Source organism: Vombatus ursinus, unplaced genomic scaffold (genome assembly GCF_900497805.2).
Source record: "Vombatus ursinus unplaced genomic scaffold, bare-nosed wombat genome assembly UNPS02014786.1, whole genome shotgun sequence".
NCBI lineage: Eukaryota > Metazoa > Chordata > Mammalia > Diprotodontia > Vombatidae > Vombatus > Vombatus ursinus.
The window spans coordinates 49,732,578-49,757,573 of NW_020954564.1; the positions used below are offsets into that span (position 1 = coordinate 49,732,578).

At 45.2% G+C, this 24,996-nt stretch overlaps 1 protein-coding gene across 2 annotated transcripts in view; it reads left to right on the forward strand.

Moving 5' to 3' along the window:
- Positions 1-24,996, forward strand: part of LOC114047348 (LIM homeobox transcription factor 1-beta) — a 174,820-nt gene that overhangs the window by 146,659 nt on the left and 3,165 nt on the right. For both annotated transcript variants that reach the window (XM_027868150.1, XM_027868151.1), the window contains exons 3-6: positions 16,965-17,197; positions 23,079-23,257; positions 23,989-24,066; positions 24,218-24,284. In XM_027868150.1, coding sequence (XP_027723951.1) covers positions 16,965-17,197; positions 23,079-23,257; positions 23,989-24,066; positions 24,218-24,284 — 557 coding nt within the window. The remainder of the gene's footprint in view (positions 1-16,964; positions 17,198-23,078; positions 23,258-23,988; positions 24,067-24,217; positions 24,285-24,996) is intronic.

The following is a 24,996-nucleotide window of genomic DNA, read 5'->3' on the forward strand; positions in this document are numbered from 1 at the left end:
TCTGACTTGCCCATTCTGCCCCAGCTCTCCCCAAATCCCAGACCAGCTCACCCCAATTCTAGCCTAGCTTCTCCCAGTCTCAACATATGAGGCAGTCTGATGGATTAAGAGTTAGCTGAAGGTCAGGGCTGGTTCCAGAGTCAGCTCTCTGGTGGAGAGCCTGGAAGACAATATACCAAAGACCAATGTCATCCAAGTAGTCCTGGCCCATCTCTCTGAGTGATAGGGGCATAGGAAAGAGTTGAGGCCTGAAAAGGGAAGCAAGGAAAGATTACAGGAGTGAGGTCAAGAAGACCCAGGGAGGAGCTGGGTTTGGACCAGGGGAGGATCCATGTCTATATGAAGGTAGGGTGCCCCGGACTGTGTGGTTCCTTACTATTGTAGGGTTGGGGAAAGTTCTAAAGGTGACTGCTAGGTCCTCAATGGCGTGGAAAAATCCCTTATTAAGTATTTACTGTACACCAAGCACTGTGCTAAGTTCTGGGAGTTCAGATAGAAAAGCAAGATGATCTCTGACAGTCCTCTGGAAGGACTCACATTCTCTGGATAGCACCACCACCTTTTCAGTACTCCAGGTCCATAACCTTGGCATTATCCTTTGCTCCTAGTGGTCTCTTACGCCACATCTTTAATCAGGTGCCAAATCTTGCCATTTCTCCTTCTACGACACCTCTCACATCCAGCCTCTTCTCTCTGCTCACACAGCCACCACCCAAGTTTAGGCCCCTACCACCACTTACAGGTATTATTGCAACAGAATCTTAATTCCTGTCCCAAGCCTCTCCCCACTTGACTACATCCTCTACACAGCTTCCATAGTGATTTTCTTTAAACATTGATCTGACTGTGCCACTATCCTGCTCAATAAACTCTAATGACTCCCTATTTCCCCTAGGATAAAACATAAAATTCTGTTTTGCTTTTAAAGTCCTTCGCAACCTGGCCCTGATCTATCTTTCTAGCCTTGTTGTACACTAACCCTCTTCCCACACTCTGTCTCTCATATGTGACGCTTTCTCTCCCATCTCTTGCCTTTGCACTAGCTGTTTTCCTACCTGGAATTCACTCCCTCCTCATCGCTGCCTCTTAAAATCCTTTATTTTGTTCAAAACTTAGTCTTTCCTGATTATCCCAAGTACTAGTACTTTCTCTTTCTACCTCACATTTAACTGCCTTATATTTGTTTGTATTTAGTCTTATATATGTATATTCTTATATTTGTATTCACATGTTATCATATATGTACTTGTCTGTCCCATTAGAGTGTAAACTCTTTAAGAATAGAGATGGTTTCATTTATTGTATGTGCATACCCAGCGCCCAACACAATGCCTGGCACATACTAGGCCCTTGATAAATGCTTGTTGATTGATTTTATTTAAAGACTACACATAAGAGTGTTCACTTGTAGAGCAGATGAAAAGACCCAATGGTCCTTACAATTCAGAAGCAGATGCAAAGACCAGGGATCTTTAGACTGTAAGGACAGGTCAGATGACAATTTCCAGATGGAGTCTAGACGTAGTGGTGAGACAGATGGTAAGGCCCAGTGAGTAGTACCGTGGCATGCTCAATGACCTGCCTTCTGCCCAGAAAGATTGTAGTTGACTCCTGGATCATCCTTGTCCCAGACCAATGACTGTGGGGAAGGGAATAATGTTCTTGAGGGTTAAAGTAGAACATAGCTCTGGATTACTTCAAAAGAGATGGGTATGGTGAGGCTGGGTGGAGTCAGCATTGAACTTGCGGAAATTGGGAAGCAGAAACTGGGGAGTAGGATAGCAAGGGGCTCCCCACAGCCTATTTCTTCTAGACCCTTGGGGATCACTGGCAGCTATTGTGAGCAGGATGGAATGGGAATGGGGAAGATCCCCAGAGGGCTCTTATAGTATCTGGTCTAACTATCATTTGGGATATTTGAACACAGTGACCACCAGATGCTACTTTTCCCTATATTTGCTGTCTATTGTTATTAGGCAATTTGGTATTTGCTTGTGAGGTCATGTAACCAATTAAGGACTTAATAATGGACAAAAACTAAGAAGATTCTTTTTGTAGGTCTAGAGATCTATGATTACACCTGTATGCTCATTGGCATGGCTGTTCTCTTTACCAACCCAGTAACAATCCTTCCATACTTCAGTAAATGATTTCATGACTTTCTCCAATAGAAAGTGAGTTCCTTGAGGGCAGAGATTATTTTATTTTAATCTCTTTATCCCCAGCCCCTAACATGGTGTCTAGCATACAGTAAGCATTTCATAAACACTTATTGATTGATTGAATTGTTGCCAAAAAAGACTTCATGCCCTGTGTGCCACCCCTCTGATGATGGGTCTTCCTGAACTTAGTTACAATGAATGGGACACTGACATTTTCTTTCCAAACTTCTTTGAAAGATTTTCACAGCTTGGTAGGACCTGCTAGAACTTGTGTTCTGCAGGCATAGCTAGTGACCATTGACTATTTAATTTTTATTTTATTTTTCCCTCAATTTTATGTAAATGAAATTTTTTAACATTCTTTTTTTAAAATACTAAATTCTATATTCTCTCCCTCCCACTTTCCTTCATCCCCTTCCCTGAGATGGTAATTTGATATAGATTATACATGTGCAGTCATGCAAAACATTTCCAGATTAGCTATGTTGCAAAAGAAAACACAGACCAAAAATACAAGAACAATAAAGAAAGTTTAAAAAAAAAACATACTTCAATCTGCATTCAAACTCCATCAGTTCTTTCTCAGAAGGTGGATAAGTACTTTTCATCATAAGTCCTTCAGAATTGTCTTGGCTCATTGTATTGCTAAGAATAGCTAAGTCATTCACCATTGATCATTGTACAATATTGCTGTTACTATGTACAGTGTTCTTCTGGTTCTGTTCATTTCACATTGCAACAGTTCATGTTAAGTCTTCCTAGATTTTTCTGAAAGCATCCTGGTCATCATTTCTTACAGCACAATAGTATTCCATCACAATCATATACTACAACTTGCTCAGCCATTCCCAAACTGATGGGCATTTCCAATTTCCAGTTCTTTGCCACCACAAAAAGAGCTGCTATAAATATTTTTGTACATATAGATCTTTTTCCTTTTAATTTTTTTTTTGGCAAGTCAATTGGGGTTAAGTGACTTGCCCAGAGTCACGCAGCTAAGTGAGTGTTAAGATGGTTCAAGTTCCAAATCATTGGAGGTTGTCTAGGTGAAGTCACCTTGCAAAGATATTCGAAAGAAAATTCCTGCTCAGGTACAGTTCATGAACCAGCTGACTTTGGAGATGGAGAATCTTCATAGTTCTATGATCATTCCACGTCAGTAATGGCTTATTGCTTTGCTTAAGGAAGGAAAGAAGACTGGATTTGAACTCAGGTCCTCCTGACTCCAGGGCCAATGCTCTATCCACTTTGCCACCTAGCTGCCCCTGTCTTTTTCCTTTAAAAAAAATTTCTTTGGCATACAGACCTAATAGTGGTATTGCTGGGTCACAGAGTATCCACAGTTCTATAGCCCTTTGGGTATAGTGACCAATGACTAAAAAGAAATGGAGAGAGGGCAATAATAGGCTAGAGGTAGAGACAAAAATCAAGTACCAGAAATGTGTTTTTTGCTTTGGTTTTGCATATACCAGCTTTACTTTGATTATCGTCTCTAACTCAGCGATTTCAAATCATGTCCTGGGCACCACACTTTAGGAAGGACATTGAAAGTTGGAGTATGTCCCAAAGAGAGCAGACAAGATAGAGGAGAGGCCTGAAGACCATGCCATGCAAGAATCACTTAAAGGAAATGGGAATATTTAACCTTGAGAAGAGCAGACTTGGGCTGGGAGGGAGGAGTTGTGTTGGCTGTCTTCAAATATCTAAAGTGCCATCATGTGGAAGAAAGTTTATTATTCTTTGCCCCAGAGACTTGTTTGGAGCAATGAGGAAAAGATCCCGGAAGATAGGCTTCAGTTCAACAGAAGGAAGCACTTCCTAGCAATTGTATCTGTTCAGTCATGGAAGGAGTTGATTGGTAAAATGGCTCAAGTTCCAAGTCATTGGAGGTTGTCTAGGTGAAGTCACCTTGCAAAGATATTACGAAAGAAAATTCTTGCTCAGGTACAGTTCATGAACCAGCTGACTTTGGAGATGGAGAATCTTTATAGTTCTATGATCATTCCATGTCAATAACAACTTATTGCCCTGCTTAAGGAAGAAAAGAAACAAACATTTATTAAGTACCTACTGTGCTAAACACTTTACAGATATTATCTCACTTGATCCTAACAACAGCCCTGGGAGGAGGTGATGATAACAAGGACATATTTGAACTCCAGTCTTCCCGACTTTGGGTTTAGTGCTCTATCTACTGCACTGCCTCGCTGCCAGAGTCTTAAAAGAACACAAAGATCTTACGTGCTTTGGCTCTAGTTGTGTTTGAGTTTCAGAACTGTGTTCTCTTTCTAGAGTAACCTGATACAACCCTTCCCCTTAGGGCAAAAACTCCCCTTTTTAACTGCCTGAAGCAGACTTTCTTTCCCTCTGAGCCTCTCAAGTAGAGGGATTTCCTCCATCCCCCACCCATCCCAGACAATAGACCAGAACCATTCCAATGAGCACCACAATCTTCAATGTGATCCCCTTGGGAGGCTTTTAATGTTGCTGCAGCATTCCTTGACACTCTTCTAGGGAATGGCCTTCTGAGCCAGAAGACCCTTCTAACTATTATCATCTGTGGGAATGATCCTGATTTTCCAGGATGGATTGGTTTTAAGGAACCAGCCAAAAGTCATTTAGGGTCAAGTCCTGATGGATAACACATTGGTGGTGAAAGCACTGGATTTTGAGTCAGAGGAGCTGGGTGTGAATCCTAGCTCTGCTATTTAGTACCTATGTGACCTTGAACAAGTTGCTCCCTCAGTTTCCCCATTTATAAAATAATGGGGTTGGATTGGGGTGATCACTAAGGTCCCTACCACCAGTAAATCCTATGAACCTAAACTGTGTAACCAGGGGAAAGTTACTTCAACTCTCTGAGTCTTAGTTTCCTCATCTGTAAAATGGGAATGAAAATGCCCGTATTATTTACCTTGTAGGGTCATTGTGAAGTAAACCTTACACTATAATAGAAATGGGGTTATTTTAACTGAATAAGGGAGTCTTCTCCCCAAGACAAAACCACAGATGTTTTGACCAGCAGTAGCAGTATTTTAACTGACTGCAGTGTGTATTCTGAAGAGTGGCGACTAGTAAGCATTGGGATGGAGAGTTAAACAAGCAGTCTCTAGTCTAGGTGTATTTCTTCTGGTATATATGAAATATTTAACAAGAACCAAGTAAAGAGACTTTTGTTCCAAGGGCAACAAGGGATGGGTATCATTGATTGGAGCTTGAAGAATCAGGGAAGGACATGAGGGAATCTGTGAAGGAATCTCTGGGGGATCAGTGATGGGAGCCTTTGGGAGATCAGTTAGGGGCTGTTGAAGGGCTAGTGAGGAAAGTTCTCATGGTGGGTCAATGAATAATCTCAGGAGAAGCACCAGCCCTGAAGTCAGGAGGACCTGAGTTCAAATCCGGCCTCAGACCAAACACTTGACACTTACTAGCTGTGTGACCCTGGGCAAGTCACTTAGCCCCAATTGCCTTAAAAAAAAAAGAAAAGAAATGATGAATGTGATGAACATAGAGAAACATGGAATGAGCTACATGAATTGAGGCAGAGTAAATTAGAGCCAAGAATACGATATATACAATGGTTACAACAGTATAAACAGAAAAAAAACAATCATACAAGAATCTCAGGAGAGATCTTGAGAAAGCAGTGAGAAATCTGGGGGCCAGGGGTCAGTGAAGTGATATTAATAAGGGAATTTCGGAGTCAATTAGAGGATCTTGGAGGATCTGTGAGAGGATCTCAGGGTATTCAGTGATAGTCTTGATTGGCCAATGAAGGGATTGCTGGAGTTTTTAATTAAGGTGTGTGTGTGTGTGTGTGTGTGTGTGTGTGTGTGTGTGTGTGTGTGTGTGTGTGTACACAGGATTGTCAGGGAGTAGAACCTTACCTACTGATGCCCTAGCCCAAGTCCTGAGGGCTTGAAAAGGTACAGTTTTGCTCTCAGGCACAGGCCTCCCCAGGTATACTTAAGACAAGACGTGGGGATACTCACACATTACCTGCATCCAGAGCTCTGGCTTCCTGGGGCCTAACTTATAATTGTTTTTTCAGTGGTTTCAACAAGTCCGTTTGATAGGACAAGGCTCCCTTCCCTTAAGGTATCTATTGGGATCTGACCTTAATGACAAGGGCCTGAGTACCTGAGGGAAGCAGCATGATACAGAGGAAAGAGCATAGACCTAGAAGTCAGGAGACCAGAGTTCTAGCCCACAGCTCTATCACTACCTACTTGTGTGACCTTGGACAAGTCACTTCCTCTTTGGGGGCCTCACTATCCTCATCTGTAAAACAAGGAAGTTAAACTAGATGATCTTTGGGTCCCTTCCAATGCTAATATTTTATGTTCTGAGGTGTTCCAGCTCTAACATTCAAGGAGTCTATGTATCTAAGCTTCTTAACTAACAGACCTGGTCCTATACCCTCCAGCAGTAGGGGTTTACACAGCTAGGGCTTACCAGAGTCACCTGCAGGCCAGGACATTACTTAAGACAAGCAAAGATGAGTGGGAAGGCAGTGTACCTTCCTGAAGAAAGACCAGGGTGGAAGTCTGGGGCCATATAACTCCCAACTCCTGCTTGGGGCTGAGCCACGTGAAATCTGTGTGGTGCAGAGAACAGGCGTGGAGTCAGATCCTGGCTCCAAACCTTCCTAGCTGTGTGATCATGGGCAAATCTCTCCCCCTCTCCTAGTCTTTTTCTTCACCTGCAAAATGTGGGGTGTGGGAATATCCGACTAGACAATCTTTAAGCCATCCTCCTGTTGTAATGGTCCGTGTTTTAAAGACCCTCCCAGCACCAATATTCTCTGAGTCTCTGATTCTGAGGCAGGGCTGCGGTGGGGTCTCGGGGGTTAAATTGCCATCTCAGAGTGCCTCCGCACTTGAAAAGGTATTAAAGTGGAATTAGCCCTCTGCACAATCCGGCTCTTGTGTCCTCCTGGGCGGTGGTGAGTGGGGTTTCATTGTTTGCAGCAGCAGGGTTCTGAGTGAGTGAGACTCTGTAGAGGGGCGGGCCAGGGCTCAGCCCGCTGCAAGCGACCCCGATAATCCGCCTTGTTTCTTGAAGGAGGATTTACTGGGGGCGACTCCCCTTGGGAGCGGCGTCCGGCTGGCCGGAGAAGATTGTGGGGCCACCCTGGGGAGGGCCCGTTGCTATAGCAGGGAGTCAGGCCTGCACATTCCCTCCCACCCCATGGAGAATAGGCCCCTTGGAAAGGAAAATCGGGGATTAATCCAGCCCACAATGGGAGACAGGAAGATGCACCCAGGAACAAATAGGAGTTACAGGCTCCCAAATAATGCCCAGTGACCAAGGGAGGAAACAGAGAGAGAATGAGAAGGAGGTGCTGAAGAGATGGTTTATTTTCAATTAACAAAAGGCCATGAGGGGGTTGGGAAGGAAGGCCAGAGTCTGGGAGGGGGATAGCCTTGTCTTTGGGGGACTACTGGCTCAATTTAGTTCAATTCAACAAACATTAAGTCAAGTCAACAAGCATTTATTAAGTAACTACTCTGTGCAGATCTCAGTGCTTAGAAATGATATACGAAGTTTAGATTCGATAAGGCCCCTGCCCTCATAGGGCTTATAGTCTAGGAGGGTGAACATAGCCCCCACTTCTATATTGCTTTAAGATACACAAAACATTTTCCTCACAACCATCCTCTAAGGCAAGTAATAAAAAATTATTATCTCCATTTACAGATGAGAAAATTGACGCCCAGGGAGGGGAAGGTCACACAGATATTGAGTACCAAAGCTAGGACCTGAGCCCAGGTCCTCGATTCCAAATCTCTGATTCTTTCCACTATACCCTGGTACCAGCAGACAAAAGGCAGCCCCCTAACTTCAGACAATAGTTCATTGCCTTCCTCTGAACTCCCCTTCCCAGAACCCTCCCCCACCCCCCCCACCCCCCGCTGTGTTATACATGGGAGATGCTCCGAGACCAAACCAATGACACATTTTGTTTATAAAGTCTCCCCATTTTGTTTTATTCCCCATGTTTTTGCAATATAGATAACAGATGACACCCCGAGTATCTGCCACTGTGCAGCAATAACCCAGCAGAGCCTTTCGAGAAATATTAATAATAGATTGTGTTGATGAGTTTGGAGAAAGTAGCAATAGACCCCCCACTGCAAGGACATTAGCACCACACGCCTAACAGAGCTTCCTTTGCAAATCAGTTGTTAAATTGGCTGCACTGATGGGTTGGCCACAATTGTCTCAGCCCCCACCACTGAACAGGCAAAGGCTGTAGAGTGCTTTGCACTAGTCCCAAATAAGCCCCTCCCTACCCCCCTCTGTATGCCCCCCTCCAACTAGGATGTTCTTGGTGACCAGGGACAGATGAACCTGGCCAATGAACTCTTGCCCAAAGAGAATTAATTTAGCCTGAATTCCAGAGATATATAGGAATTACCGTAAGAATGAACTAGGATGGGGAGAAAGGGAGAAAAGAGGATACAGTCTGGACAGCAACTGATAATTTGATTTATTTTTTTCCCCACCTGAAGGCATATAGGCATAGAATAAAATGTCTTTAAAACCTAGAGTGTTAGGGAGGGACTTTGGAATATAGAATTTTCACATAGAGAATATGGCATATTAGATCTGGAACGTACCTAACAGACATTCTAGTTCAGTCCTTTGCTTTTTACAGAAGAGAAACTGAGTAAAGGGGATGCTACAGCGTTTTCTAGGCTCCCCTTGCCCTGAGATCCCAGGACTCTGAAGGCCCCTGGCCATGGCAAGAAAAACAAGTTTGATTCCAAAGAAAATGGAGAAACAAGGTGTCCCTGTGACTTCCCCTTGGATTTGAGCAGATTCTGGAAAGGGCACAAGAAGGGATAGGAAAAGTATGTGAAGTAGGGGTTTTCAGCCTTTTTTTGTGTCTTGGAGCCATTTGGTGGTTTGATGAAACCTATGGACCCCTTCTCAGAACAGTGTTTTTAAATAATTGAAGGAAATGATGAATTTCAGTGTGAAAATAAAGATGTAATTTTTTCCCCCATCCAAGTTTATGGATGTCCTGAAATACATCTACTAGGAGTCCATGGACTCTGGGTTAACCTCTGATCTGAAGGTATAAGAAGCAGTCCAGAGAAGGAAGCAAAGGGGAGAAGGAAAAATAAGGAGAGGGGCAGATGCATTCCTGGTGAGGTTTGTGACTGACTCTGCCGGAGCAAAGGAGGCATGCACTGAGCCTGTAAGGAGGCCCCTCCCTTTCCATTCCCTATTTTTTATAGTGGAAAGAGCCTTGGATTTGGAAGAGACCTGGGTTCAAATCCCAGCTCTACCATTTGCTACCTCTGTGACCTTAAGCAATTTCCTTTTTCTTTCTGGCTTCAGTTTCCTCAACTGTAAAGTGAAGGGATTGGATTAGAAACCTTTTATTAAGGGGATTTGTTCTGTGAAGTTTGGATTCAGTCAAAGGGCCACACTTGAAGACCTAGAGGGCTACATGTGGCCTTGAAGCTGCAGGTTCCCCATCCCTGGATTAGATTAATTTCTAAAATCACTACCAGCTCTAAATCCTAGGATTTAGACAGCAGGAACCCTCCCAAAATGTGTGTATCCAATGTTTACTGCAAGTAGATCTCCTTCCATTTCTTTCATGGCCCTATTCCTTGACCCCCTTCCCTTTGGACATCCCAGGTGACAGCTTCCCCAGGTTTAGGATGCCTTCATCCCCAGCTTTGTCACCTCTGTGGGCAGACACACACGCTGTATCCTTGCCAGACATATCCTTTGCATTCCGGCTTACTGAGGAAGGGCACTCGGGTCCATGGCTACCAGTGCCTCACCCCCTGGCCCCACTACCACCTTGGGCCCAGCCACACACTTCTGGCTCAAATTACGACCTTGCCATTATGAATGCCATCGGAGCACTTCACTTTGATGACAGTTTCTGGGCTCCAGAACAGATTAGGGGAAAATTACAGCCGTAATCTGTGCTGCACAATTGCGGGGCCATAAAGAGGGATGGGAGCGGGGAGGGAAGAGCGATGGCGTTCCCAAAGGTGGCGCACCGCCGAGCAGTGCCAGGGACTTGGTAAATGAAAAATTGTTTTAATTCTCTCCTAGCAGCAATAATTTGATTCTTCATAAATTTTTCCATCAAAGTGTGGTGAGGAAGAGCGGCTGTAAAAATGCAGACATGTGACAGTGATAAAAGATAGGGGAGCAGAGTGGTCAGCTGAAGGGGGGGCAGGGAAGGCGGGGGAAGGGGTGGAGGGGTGGGATCCCACAGCCTGGCCACAGCTTGGGAGATTCCAGCATCAGCCCGCTTTCACTATGTTAGAGTTGCCTAAGTCTAAGAGCTGGAAGGGAGCTTGGGATAGATTTTTAGAGCGGGAAAAGACCTCAGGGATCATCTAGTTCAGTCCCCTTTGTTTAACAGAAGAAGAAACTGAGACCCAAAGGAAGAGAAGTGACTTACTCAAAGCCTCATAGGTAGCATCAGAACCAGGATTCATTCCAAGATCTTCTGATTTCAGTTCTGTCTGTATTCCCAGGCCTTTATTCTTAGAAATGGTATTATCTCCAAGAATAGAGATGGGGAGTTCAAGTTCAGGGCTGGCTTCTCACCCCCACTAGCCAAGGCCAGTGTCCAGCAGGGATCAGGAGCTGTGTCCCTGGTCCCCTTTAAGACTCTACTGGGTGGGGACCCACCTCCCTGCTAGACTAGATACTCTGAACTCTCACTCAACCCCTTGCTCAGTCCCCACAGCAGGACAAGTCAAGTAAGAGCCCTGGATTTGCAATTAGGAGACCCTGGTTCTAATCCTGACTCTGATGGGCACAAGTCACTTCACCTTCTCTGGACTTCAGTTTCCTCATCTGTAAAATGAGGGAGTTGGGCAAATGATCTCCAAGGTCCCTTTCCTCTTTAAAATTTTTAATCCTCCCCAGCCTCTGAGCTTAATTCAACTCAACACCCTGAGCTGAGCTTTCTCTAGCATTGGTCCTTCTTTGACTTCTATGAATGTTTCTTCTCCCACTTAGGGGGAGGTATCTGAGGATCCCACAAGATACAGGATATATAACTGGCTCTCTCTGAAACCACTATGTCTCTTCCTGCCTAGTGGTATCCTAGGACCCTTTGAGTCCCAAGCTGCCAGGTTCAGCTACCCTTAGTTCAGGTGAGCAACCCTCAGCCCTACTCCCCCACATAGTCACACAATAGCACAGATAAGCACATTTACACAGAGATATGTGAACAGATATAGACACATCTCTGTGTATGTCTTGCACATGCAGATACACACACAGAGATATACATGCACACATGCATGAATAAATACACATAGACACATACAGGCACATATGCACATGAATACATGGCACATGACACCCAAAAACATAATGTGCAAACACACATATATGTTGCTATAAGTACACAAGCACATGGGGATACACTGATATATGCATGTATAGACACATACACACATATTCATAGATACAAGTATACTCATTCATCTTGCACTAAGGCACCAACACAGGTTATTATATATAATCCAAACCCCCATCACTGACTCCACATAAGCCTTCTGGCCCAAATTCTAGCTGAGCATGGTAGCTGGAAGTCCCAATTGATAGAGAGAGGCTAGCTTTGCTGGAGACTACAAACTCATGCTTCCTGGGCAGGGAGGTGTGTGTGTGTGTGTGTGTGTGTGTGTGTGTGTGTGTGTGTGTGTGTGTGTGTGTGAAAGGGCTTTCCCTCCCAAGCTCCAAGAGATAGGAGAGCCTCTTTTTCCTTCAGGGGAAATGAGTGCTGCCTGCCTGCTTTCCCTCCACTGGCCCAGCCTTGTCTCTGTGTCCCTCCATCTGCTCTTCCCTCCCTCTGCATCGGAGGTGCTGATAACCCCTTGAATAGGAGGTGCTGATAACCCCTAGAAATAGCCCCACAGTAACTGGGGAACAAGCCACCTCGGGGAAAGGGGTGGTTAAGGCACCTGCCCCATGACTGAAGGCTGGCCAGGATAGAGCAAGGCTGAAGATCTCCCAAGGGCCAGTTGGCAAACAAGCAGTATCTGTCACCCAGCACGCTTTAAGCAGGGCACCCGCCCTCTTGCTGCCTGCCCCGAGACAAGCCTTCAGCAAACAAACCCACTGGGATCAGGTCTGCTCTCCTTAGAGCCAGCCTGTTGAGCAAATCCCTTGAACCGAACTTAACTCAAACAGCAAATTTCTCTGAGACAGCTTGGGCGCTTCCAGCTTGTAATAAATTAGTTGTAATAAAACAATTACAAACTGTTTGCCCACAAAGAGGCGGAAGCAGAGGGCCCTTTGGAAGCAGGAGGCAGGCACAGGATGAGAAGAAGCTGAGGTCCAAATAAACAGCTCTTAAGCCAGCCAGTGAGTGGGCACTCTCTAGAAGCCTGGGCCGGGGTCAGGGCAAGGAAGATGGAGATAACTGTTCTGGGGGCAGCCGTTAGTCACTGGGCTTCAAAGTCAATGCCAGATGTCACCCCTTAGGGCAGGATGGCATCCATTGCAGGGAGCTCAGAGACACTCATTGGACCATTTTCTAGCAATCACTGAAACCTGGCACCACCCTGAATACACAGCCTCCCTGGCCATCCTCTCTAGTACTGGTTGCACCCTCATTGATTCCCTCTGTTCATTGATTGAGGCAGGAGAGTTAGAACACCCTTTGCTCCCCATTGCCACTTCCAGATTCTCCTCTTACTGCCATCACCTTTCTTCCTTTGAGCTTCATGCTATTCATATCTACCACCCAGTAAAACTCCTGGTAGCCGTTGCCTACAGAGCTTTAGGTCACTTCCTTTCCTTCCTCAACAAGTCTATACTTGGCTCACAATTTTTCTGTCCTCCCCAACTCTTGCCTTCTTCCTAGAGGACTTCAACCTACTTATTGACTCTCTCTCAAATACCCTCCATACCTGGTTCCTCAGCCCACTCACTTCCCATGAGCTACTTTTCGACCACATCTCAGTCACACACAAAGATCATACCCTTGATCTTGTCATTACCCACAAATGCACCACCTCCATGTTCAAGAATTCTGAAATCTCCTCCTTTGACCATAACCTATTGGTTTTCTACCTCTCACTTTGCCTTCTCTCACCAATCCCTATTCTTTGTTGACACCTTACTCTTCAGTCTCTCGACACTTCAGTTCTTTACTAGGCCATTTCTTCTCAGTGGCCACTTTCTCCTGTTTTCCCCATCTTGACCCTTTGGTAAACTAGTTCAGTTCCACACTGTCCTTCTCTCTTGAGTTCCTGGCCCCCTTCTCATATCACTAATTACAACCTGCCAAGCTTTAGCCTTGGATCACTCCTACCATCAGCTGCCTTTGCTCCTACACATGTGCTGCTGAATGAAGATCGAGAAAACCCCACACAACCATTCTGACTGAGCCCTCTACAAATCTGTGTTACACAACCTCACCTGGGTCCTCCCTGCTGCTTCTACATCACATTTATCAGTTTATTTTCATCCTTCCTCAAACCTCCCATAATTCCCCCTCCTCCTCCTTTCTCAGCCAAGAACCTTGTCTCATATTTTACAGAAAAAATTAGGCCATTCATCCTGAGCTCCCCTGCTCTCCTCTTCCTCATCTTATCGCTCAGCCATCTCTCTTTTGCCACTATCTCTTCTTTCATCTGTATCTCACGTGATGAGGTGGCCTTACTCCTTACCAAGACTAATACCTCTACCTACACAAGTGATCCCATTCCATCCTGTCTCTTCCAACAGATTGCCCCATCTGTCATCCTCATTCTATCCCTTTTCTTCCTGTTTAATGGCTCCTTCCCTACTGTCTAGAAACATGTCTATGTCTACCCCATCCTGAAAAAATCCTCACTTGATCCTACCATGGTTTATATGTCTTCTGCCATTTGTAGCTAAACTCTTTGAAAAAGGCCACATTTACAATAGGTGCCTCCACTTTCTCTCCTCTCACTCCTTTCTTGATCTGGCTGCTGACCTCACCATTCCACTGAAATGACTCTCTCCAAAATTACCAATTATCTCTTAATTGACAAACCTAATGGCCCTTTCTCAATCTTCTTTCTTCTTGACCTCTCTGCAACCTTTGACACTATTGATCCCCCTCTTCTCCTTGATAATCTCCTTTCACTAGGTTTTCAGAACACCACTCTCTCCTGATTCTCTGCTTACCTATCTGACTACCCCTTCTCAGTTTCCTTTGATGAATCCTCGTACAGGTCATGCCCTCAAATTGTAGGTGTCCCAGAGGATTCTCTTTTGGGCTGTCTTTTCTCTCCCTCTGTATTTCTTTACTTGGTGATCTCAGCAGCAGCCTTGGATTCAATTGCCATTTAGGTGCTGATCATTTTCAAATCTACCTATCCTGCCCTAACCTCTCTGCTGATCTCCAGTCCCACATCTCCAACAACCTTTCAGACACCTTGAACTGGATGTCCAGTAGACATTTTGAACTCAAAATGTGCAAAACTGAACTCATTTTCTCAAACCCCCCCTTCCCCTTCCTACCTTCCCTATTACTGTAGGAGGCAACGCCATCCTCCCAGTTCCTCAGGCTCACAACCCATCTCGCCACTCCTCCCGTCCCCATATCCAAGCTGTTGCCAGGACCTGCTGATCTTACCTTTGCAGCATCTCTCATAAATGCCCCCTTCTCTCCTCTGACCCTGCCCCACTGGAGTGCAGGTCCTCATCACCTCACACCTGGATTATTGCCATGGCCTGTTAGTGGCTCTGCCTGCCTCAAGTCTCTCCCCACTCCAGGCCATCCTCCATTCAGTCACTAAAGTGATTTTCCTAAAATCACCTCCTCCCTCCTCCAACTCAATATAACTCCTGTGGTTTCCTATTACCTCCAGGAACAAATACAAAATGCTGTTTTGGCATTCAAAGCCCTTCATATCCTAGTTTCCTTCTATATTTCCAGTCTTCTTATACCTTACTTCCCAACATGTCCTCTTCCATCCAATGTCACTGGCCTCCTGGCTGTTTCACAAACATCTCTCCATCTCTCAGCTCCTCACATTTTCTCTGGTTGGCCTCCATGTGTGAAACACTCTCCCTTTTCCACTCTGACTACTGAACTACCTGACTTCCTTTAAGTCCCAACTAAAAGCCCACCTCCTACAGGAAGCCTTCCCTAACCCCTCTAAATTCCAATGCTTTCCCTCTTTTAATTATTTCCTATTTATCCTGTATAGAACTTGTTTTGTATATATTTGTTTGCATGTTGTCTCCTTCATTGAACTCCTTTAGGGCAGAGACTGCTTTTTGCCTTTTTATATCCCCAGCACTTAGCACAGTGCTTGGCATATAGAAGGTGTTTAATAAATGTTCATTGACTGACTGCCTATTGAGTTCCTACTATATGCTAGGCGCTGTGCTAAATGCTTTACAAATATTATCTTAACCTTCACAACAACCCTGGGAGGTAGGTGCTATTATTATCCCTATTTTACAGTAGAAGAAACTGAGTCAGACAAAGGTTGAGACATTTGCTTAAGGTCACATAGCTTGTAAGTGTCTGAGGCCAGATTTGAACTCAAGTCTTCCTAACTCCAGGCCCAGTGCTCTATCTGCTGCATCATGACATGTGTGGGTAAAGGGGTGGGGTTCAGACCCTGAGTTGAGGGGCTTCCCTGGCCTTGGGCCAGATCCATGAATCCCTGTCCCACTCTTGCAATGGAACATTCCCAAACAAGCTTGGAACAGCAGAAAAGAATTATTAAAAATAAGCTTTGTTGATGCCTTTTGTTCTTATATCACAGTCATTTCCAGAAATCTTTCCTCCCTCTTGTCCTTAAAATGTGACACCTGTGTTCTCCCTCGTAACAAAGAAAAAGACCTTCCATGATAACTGCACCTGAGAGTGTATGCACCATCCCGTCCCAGTAGTTTCATGCCTCTTTTCTAGGAAGGAGGAGGCACAAACAACTTCTTTATGGGCACTAGCATCCTTGCTGTTTTCTTCCATGTCCTTCCTTTCATCTGCCGTCTTAGCTCCTGCATGAGGCTAAGGCAGGGTAACCTACCCATTGCTGATGCTCAGAGGTTTTAGAGGGTAGGAAATTTTTCTCACTTATCTCTCAGCTCACAGTGACCCTGAGGCAAGTCCCTGGGGGCCTCCCTGGGTCCTACTACCTAGTGAACAGAACAATGGAATGAGAGACAGGAGACCTGGGTTCCAATCCTGGCTGAATCCTACTTCCTAGATATGTAACCTTGGACAGGCCATTCCCATCCTTGGGCTTCAGTTTTCTTACCTGTTAAATGATGGGTTTAGATTAGATAATCCCTAAGGTCCCTTCCAACTCTAATAATAGGTAAAAAGGCCATAGCTCAGGAAACAAAGACCTTTCTACCTTGGATCAGGATCCAAGAGGCCCATGGGGCAGATTCCTTATATCCCCATATGTATTACATACATATATAGAGAGAGATCATTCATATTATATATGTGTGTGTATGTGTGTGAGTACATATATAGGTCCCTTTCTTCACAGAGCAGAGGGAAGGGGAAGGGAATGAGCATTTATTATGCACCTACTATGTGCCAGGCACTGTATTAAGTACTTTACAAATATTATCTCATTTGAGTGGATGAGGTTTCTATTATAGGACAGATAGATCAAGGCTCCAGGGTATATTGAGGGGTGGCCTCTGTAGGGGTAGAGTTTGAAGTAGGGGGCCCTATGAGTATACCCACCCTGGTCCCTTAGCAACCACCCCCAACCACTGCAGCCAAGGGCTCTGTCCCACTTAACAGGGTGGAGAGATCCACCCTGTGTCTGAAGTCTTCCTGTCCCCCCTACCCCCCAACAGACTTTTTGCAGCCAAGTGCAGCGGCTGCATGGAGAAGATTGCACCCACGGAGTTCGTCATGCGGGCCCTCGAGTGTGTGTACCACCTCAGCTGCTTCTGCTGCTGCGTGTGCGAGAGGCAGCTTCGGAAGGGCGATGAATTCGTGCTCAAGGAGGGCCAGCTGCTCTGCAAGAGCGACTACGAGAAAGAGAAAGACTTGCTCAGCTCTGTGAGCCCGGATGAGTCAGACTCTGGTGAGTTCCCAGCCTTCTACCTCTGGGAAGAGCCGTGGCCTGGTGGGGGTGGAGAGGATCAGTGGGCAGGGAGAGGGTCAGGGGGCAGGGAGAGGATCAGTCTTGGGAGGAGGGAGGACAGGCCTACCAAGAGGAGGTAGCCTTGAACACCTCAGAGCCCACTGCCTGGGGGTGCTTCAGACCTTCCAGGGCTGAGGTCCTGTCCCCCAGCCTGGTCCTCCATTACTCTCAAACCCAGTGACTCAGATTGTTCGCAGGCCACATACCTAGGAGAACTACTCTGAGGCCTGGCTAGCCCCTTCAAATCACTTCCAGGATATAACAGAGATTTTTTTCTCGTTGAAAAACCCATTGTCAGATTCCTCGCTCTCATGACCTCATAGTGAGTGCCATGGGAGGGTAACATGCCCCTCAATATAGCACTCCAGGCCCTGTGGTCCAGTAGTTAGTCCCTTGTTGTTCAATCATTCAGTCTGACTGTTCATGACCCCGTGGACCGTAGCACACCAATACTGTCCGTGAGGTTTTCTTGGCAAAGATACTGTAGTGGTTTGCCATTTACTTCTCCAATTCCATCCCTATTGGTGAGCTAATGATGGGCTTGGGAGAAAAAGGACTTCCCTCTCTTTTGGTTAGAGGCCCAACCATTAAGGGACCTGTCACTGGCCATGGAACAGCACAAAGCTGACTGCCTCTCATCAGGGCTAGTTCCCCTGACTGCTGCCTTGGTCAGATCATATTTGGAATGCTGTGTCCATTTGGGGGGCAATACACTTTTGGAAGAGTACTGACAAACTGAGGCAGCAGTCAGGATGTGGTTGCTCCAGCCTCTCAGCTGGTTGAAAGAACTGGGAATGTTTTGCCTAGATAAGGAGAAACATAGGAGAAACACAATTTTAAGTATTTTCAAGACAGTCAAGGAAATTAGCTCCTTTATAAAAAGATTTCACTTCACATTAAGAATATTCTGATAATGAAAGCTACCCAACATTAGAACTGGCTTTATTGTGGGGTGGTGAGTTCCCTATCAACAAAGATCTTTAAATTTTGTTTCAGTGGCACAATAGTGGGTACCTGTATTGGTTGGGGGAGAGGGAGTTGAAGGGGCATTGGATAAGAGGCCCTGTAGAGCCCTTCCACCTTGGGAGTCTGAGGCTTGTGGAGGCGACACGCAGCACAATAGGAGGAAAATTATAGAGCTGAGCAAAGGGAAGTACAGAGCAATGTGAGACACATCAGCTGTCTTGGTTCTCCAGGAGCTCAGAGTATGTAAAGAAGTGATGAGGGGGAGGGCTAATTGAAGACTTCCCAATAAAGGTGGACCTGCAGCTTTGGTTTAAATCAATTGAGGGGTGTAATGTGCCAGGTTGCAGAAAGAAAGCTGCTCTCTACTAACATCAGAGGTTCATATGTGGACAGATTGAGGGTGGGGAATAGGAGAAATCCTGAGCCAACTCTCAAAGAGATCAATTCTACATGCAAAAAGGGGGAGGGGAGCAGAAGCTGCCTGAGCATATGTTCCTCTCTAACATATCTACTCAAAACAGCAAGAGTATTGGCTCAAGACCCAGCTTGGTGACTTATTTGGACAGGTTATTTCTCTGGACTTCAGTTTTCTCATCTGTAAACCGAGTCAAACTATTTGACCTCTTTTTTGTTGCTGTTCATTCATGTCCAACTCTTTATGACCATTTGGGGTTTTCTTGACAAATATCCTTGAGTATTTTGCCATTTCCTTCTCTAGCTTGTTTTACAGATGAGGAAACTGAGATTAAGTGATTTGCCCAGGGTCACACAGCTAATAAGTGTCTGAAGCCAGATTTGAACTCAGACGTTGAGTCCTTCTGACTCCAGAACAGGTGCTCTATCCACTACACCATCTAGCTGCCCATATGACCCCTAAGTCACTTTCCAGTGAAACCCAAGACCTGGGTAAAGTCTCATATCCACTGTTTACTATCTGTATGACTTCAGTTAAGTAACTTAAGGTGCTTGAACCTTGGTTTCCTCTATAAAACTGGGACAATAAATTTGCCCCACCAATCTCCCAAAGTTGTGAAGATCAAGTGAGGTCATGGATGTGAAGCGCTTTGTAGATTGTAAGGGGCTATATAAATGAAAATGATCATTGTTATATTGGTCATATTAATCCCTGGCTCCAGACCTGGCCATTACTACTGCTAGCCCCGAGAAGGAACCTAGGAAACAGAGATACTGATACTAATACCCAGCCCCTCTTTCCCTTCCCCACCCTCCAAAGTCTAGGTTCTATGCTCCTTAAAGTTTTTTTTTTAATATATATATGGGACCATAGATAATCAATAATAGGTTCTCTTCCTTTAAGGTTTTCAGAGCACTTCCCTCACTACAACCCTGTGAAGTAGGCAGGCCTTGGCTTTACAGGAGAGGCTATGGAGCTTCAGAGAGGGCTTATGACTTGTCAGCAGTCATTCGGCCAGGAAGTGTTGGAGCCAAGACTCAAACCCCTATTTCCTGAAGCTGAGCCTAGTGTTCTATCCACTAAACCATGATTTGGAAAGAACATACAATATCGGTGTCCATGTCATAGGTGCATGTGTATCAGTGTCCTTCTGGACTGTGTGTGCCCACAGGGGTAAGAAGAATCTCTCATCTCTCTGTTTCCGCCCCCCCCCCCCCCCCCCCCGAAGGAGCCCAGGTTCTGAGTCTTAGTTGTTCTGCTTCTGGCATTGTCTCTTCTCACTTACACAGACCCTACCCTAGCTCAGGCCCTTGTCACCTCTTGCCTAAAGTATTATCACAGCCTCCTAATTGGTCTCTCTGCTTCCTTGCTGCCTTCTCCAAATGCACTGAAACAAGCTAATAAAATAGCTTCCTAAAATATGGGTTACAACACGTCACTGATCTGCTCAAAAGTCTTTAGTGGCTCCCTATTACTTCTAGTATAAAATATAAACTCTTCAACCTGATATCTAAATCCCTCCACAATCTGGCTCCTGCTTCCCTTTCCAGATCATTTCATATTATTCTCCTTCACACATTCTATGTTGCATTTAAACTGGCTTCAATACTTCCTTACTCAGTATTCCATTTCCTATCTCAGTACCTTTGCACAGGCTGTTCCCCATGCCTGGAATGCAGTTGATATTGTAGCTGACATCCTCTGCTCTCACTCTAACCCCAAGAGAATACATAATACTTGAGGCAAGAATTATTGAATTGTTTTGTTTTTGTATCCTAGTACCCAGGAAATTTAATAAATATTGACTTAATTGCGTGTGGTGGGAGGGTAGAGATGAAGGACATGTATTTTAAAGCGGGTTTTTGCCCAGGATATCCCACATTTCTCAATTCGCTTCAATTCCCTGCCCTTCCCCACCCCCACCCACCTCCAATACCAGGCTATATTCTTCATTTTCTTTTTTTAAGCCACTCCCACATCTCTGTCTGCTGGAAATTGGCCCCAGAGATGCTCTCCACTCTCATCATGGACTAACATAAACATGTCAACTTCCCTGTTCCAGTTGAGGGCATCACTAACACAAGCTCAAAAGCCTGGGATCTTCCATCACAATCTCTTCTCCATCACCTCTTGTCAAGTCTTATCAATTCCACCACCAAAGTATGAGTTCCCTTTTCTCACCTTGCACTGCTACCACCCTAGTTCAGGCCCTCATCACTTCTCATCTGAGCTATTGTAATCCATTCCTAACTGAAAGCCCAGCCTCTAGTCTCTTCCCTCCAATGCACCTACAGATGCATTTCCTGTTGTATAGGCCTGAACACATCTCTCTTTTGCTCACAAATATTCGGCAATTCCCTATTAGGATCACAAATACCTAGAGCTAGATACCTAGAGGTTAGCTCATCCAACACCCTCATTTTCCAGATAAAGAGCCTGGTCCAGAAAAAATGTGCCCAAGGTCACACAAGTAGCAGATGACAGAACTCTAAATTGGGGTCCTAGTTCAGCACTCTTTCCATTAGCGAATAAAACAAAAACTCCTTAATTTGGCATTCAGGGTACTTCATGATTTGCCGCTTTATGAGTCTTCCCTCCTACTGTCTGCCTCCACACACTCTGTGCTCCAGCCACATTGAACTGTTGGCTATCCTTCTCATTTTCTGGCATCCTTGATTTTGCTCACATTTCTCACTCTGCCCCAAATCTCTCTCTGTCCTATCTTCCCTTCAATGCCCAGCTCAAATGTCATTTCCTCCATGAAACAGAATGCTTAACACAGTGCCCGGCACATAGTAAATGCTTAATAAATGTTTATTGATTGATTTAAACTTGTTCTGTTATCCTCAGCTGTAAATTTATGTGTATGAGTATATATGTGGGTTTCTGTATTGATGTGTGTTCAAATATGTATGTGTATATATGAGTGAGGGATAGTTAGTCAATAAACATTTATTAAGCATCTCTTATGTGCCAGGTGGGGCAGCTAGGTGGATAGAGCACAGGGCCTGGAGTTAGGAAGACCTAAGTTCAAATCTGGCCTCAGATGCTTACTAGCTGTATGATCCTAGGCAAGTCACTTAACCCTGTTTACCTCAGTTTCCTCATCTGTAAAATAAGCTGGAGACAGAAATGGCAAACCACTCCAGCATCTTTGCCAAGAAAACCCCAAATGGGGTCACAAAGAGTCAGACATGACTGAAATGACTGAACAATAACAACAACAACATGTGGCAGGCACTGTGATACAAATATGAAAAACACAAAGTCCCTGCCCTTAAGGAGCTTACTATCTAATAGGGGAAGACAAAACATAAAATGCTCAAAGAGGTGGGGTGGGAGAGAAGATGGTACCCAATGGTGAATCATGAAGGAGATGTCAATCAGAGAAGTCTCAAAATAGCATATCCAGGTGAGAAATGGGGAGATGTCTGAACTGGGCTTTCACCTTAAATGGAGGTTTGGAGTTCATAGCCTCACCCTCCAATCAGAGGCAGAAGATGATGATGAGGTGGAGTAGCAAGGAGATGAGATCTTACAGGATGGTGAGATTTTCCCAATAATGGAGCTTCCTGGGGCATGTTGGCAAAATCAGAGAAGTCCCAGAGTGGTCCAGCCAGGTGAGAAATATATGACAGTATAGATGTGTATATTATACATGTGTACATGGATGGATGGATGGATGTACATGGATGTATGAATATGCATTGGGTATATTTGTGTTATGACACAGTAAGTTATAGATGATAGATAAAAACTTGATCTTGTAAGGAGAGAGTTTCTGACAATCACAGGTCCTTGATGTATTGACATTATTTGTGCAAATGAATTTATGTGTTTATGTGTATATGAGTGGGTCTTCTCTGTCAAACATCTACTCCTTTAGATCCTTCACAGAAGCCCTTGTGGCTTCCCCTGGAGTATCTTGGTCTCTGACCCTGGTATTGGGGGTAGGGGTGGGGAGTAGCTGAGCTTAGCCCTCGAGGGGAAAGGGGACACCATGACATACTGGTGTAGTGGGAAGAGCCTTGGTGCTGAGTTTAAGTTCTGCCCCTGATGCTTCATAGTTATGTGACCATGGGCAAACCAATTCTTCTATTGGAGCCTCAGTTTTCCCATCTGTAAAATGTGGATAATATGTTTGTGCTCCTGTCTTCCATATAGTGGTTGTGAGGAGAGTGTTTTGTGAGGCACTGGAAAAAATGGGAATTAGAGTTATTGTTAATACTTTCCTCCACTCCCCATCTCAGATGGAAAAATAAACTCAGATAGGAGAAGCAGAATGACCAATGGGAGCCACTGTCTGAGGGGACCAGGGAGTTGACTCTGAAGCTATATCTAGGACTATGATGGCTTATTAGAATGGACCTCTGCCTGTCTTTTCCTACTCCTCGATGGCCTCAAAGGCCCCTAACTATGTCCCCAATGTGTTGCCCACAGTGAAAAGCGATGAGGAGGATGGTGATGTGAAGCCAGCCAAAGGCCAGGGCGGCCAGGGCAAAGGCAGTGATGATGGGAAGGACCCGAGGAGGCCGAAGCGGCCCCGTACCATCCTCACCACACAGCAGAGGAGAGCGTTCAAGGCCTCCTTCGAGGTTTCCTCCAAGCCCTGTCGAAAGGTGAGGCCTCTCAGGTACCTCTGCTAGGCCAGTAACAGAGACTACCTCTTCCTTCCTGGTCATACTCCCTTCCATCCTGACCTGGGAGAGTTCTAAGTATTACCTGTCCCTCCCTCTCCAAGGGACCCTCGAAAGACCCCTGGTGTCCTTGGCCTGGAGAGGCCTAGAAGTTGACTCTCTCTTGTTGCCTAATCAAGGTGAGGCAGTCGTGAACATGAGGTCAGGAGACGTGGGTTTGAATCCTGACTCAGACATAACAGACTTTAATTAGGCAAATCCAAAAATAGAATAGGCTGCCTAAGATAGGAATGGCTTCTCCGTGCCTGGAGGTCTTCAGACGCGTCTGTAAGGAATATTGTATAGAAGATTCATGCTGAGGTATGGGTTGAATGAGATGCCCTCTGAGCAAGGATGTGGGGTTCTAAAGAAGGGGAGGTCCGATCACTGTCTTCAAATATTTGAAGGATTGTTATGGGGAAGATGGATGAGATTTGTTTTGTTTGTCCCAAGAGGGCAGGAGATACGCCCCTCCAACTAGGGGAATATCCCACCTGATAGGAGGATTGAAGTCCTGGATGCCTTCCTAAGGCCGGATTTCTAGATCTCTTTCCAGATGAAGGTTTATTTCTAGTGAGAGCGGCTGAGTCAGCTTGGGGCCATTCTGGGAGTAAAAGATAGCTTGGGTTGGGGGATAGAGGAAGCTGATTGGGGCTTCCTTTCTCCCTGAGCAGGTCAGAGAGACGCTTGCTGCTGAAACAGGGCTCAGCGTCCGCGTGGTCCAGGTCTGGTTCCAGAACCAGAGAGCCAAGGTGAGTAAGCAACCATTTCATTTTTATTTCCCACTCCCCTACCACTTCTCCCCTCTTGTTCTACCTACTTCCCCCTCCAGCAGCCAGGGCCAGGGGGGAGTTGGGTGGGGGATGTATCTCCACTGATATGGCCTGTCTTCCTTTTGTGCAGATGAAGAAGCTGGCGAGAAGGCACCAGCAGCAGCAGGAGCAGCAGAACTCACAGCGGCTGGGGCAAGGTGTGTGTGTGTGTGTGTGTGTGTGGTCTCTCAGTACTGCAGGGATAAGGGGACCATGGTGTAAGGTTATGCCAAGCCAAGCAGAGGTCTCTTCTGTTGGGAAAAAAATGGAGGCTGAGGGGTGACATGATCTGAATGTATACATTTATCAAGGACCCTGTTTTCCTGAACCTCAGTCCCTAGAAACAGGAAGACAAATTGCAGGTCAGTTCTGCCCAGCTTACAGTGCGCTCAGCAGCACCTTTCCTGAAAGGTGGAATGCACTGAGAATATTAGGAAGCTTAAAAGATAAGTGAGACTCCTGAATACACAATAGCTGCCTATTAAAGAGTGTTAAGGGTGTTTAGGACCTAGCCCTGACTTTAGAAGTGAACATAAGATTTAAGGACTTAATGCTGGAAGGAATGCTAGAAATCATATAATCCCAGGGTTCTTAACCCAGGGTCTGTGAACTTGTTTTAAAAAATGTTTTTTAAATGATTTTTTAATATTTTTAATTATTTTTATTATTTATAGTATTACTTGTATTAATTTTAAATAATCCTTTGCATTTTATTTTGTGCATTTAAAAACATTATTAAAAGAAGGAGGCCCATAGGCTTTATCAGACTGTCAAAGAAGGGATCATATAAAAAAGATTGAGAATCCATGGTCTCATCCAACACTATTCCCCCATTTTATAATATGAAGGAAATGGAGCCCGGAGAAGGGA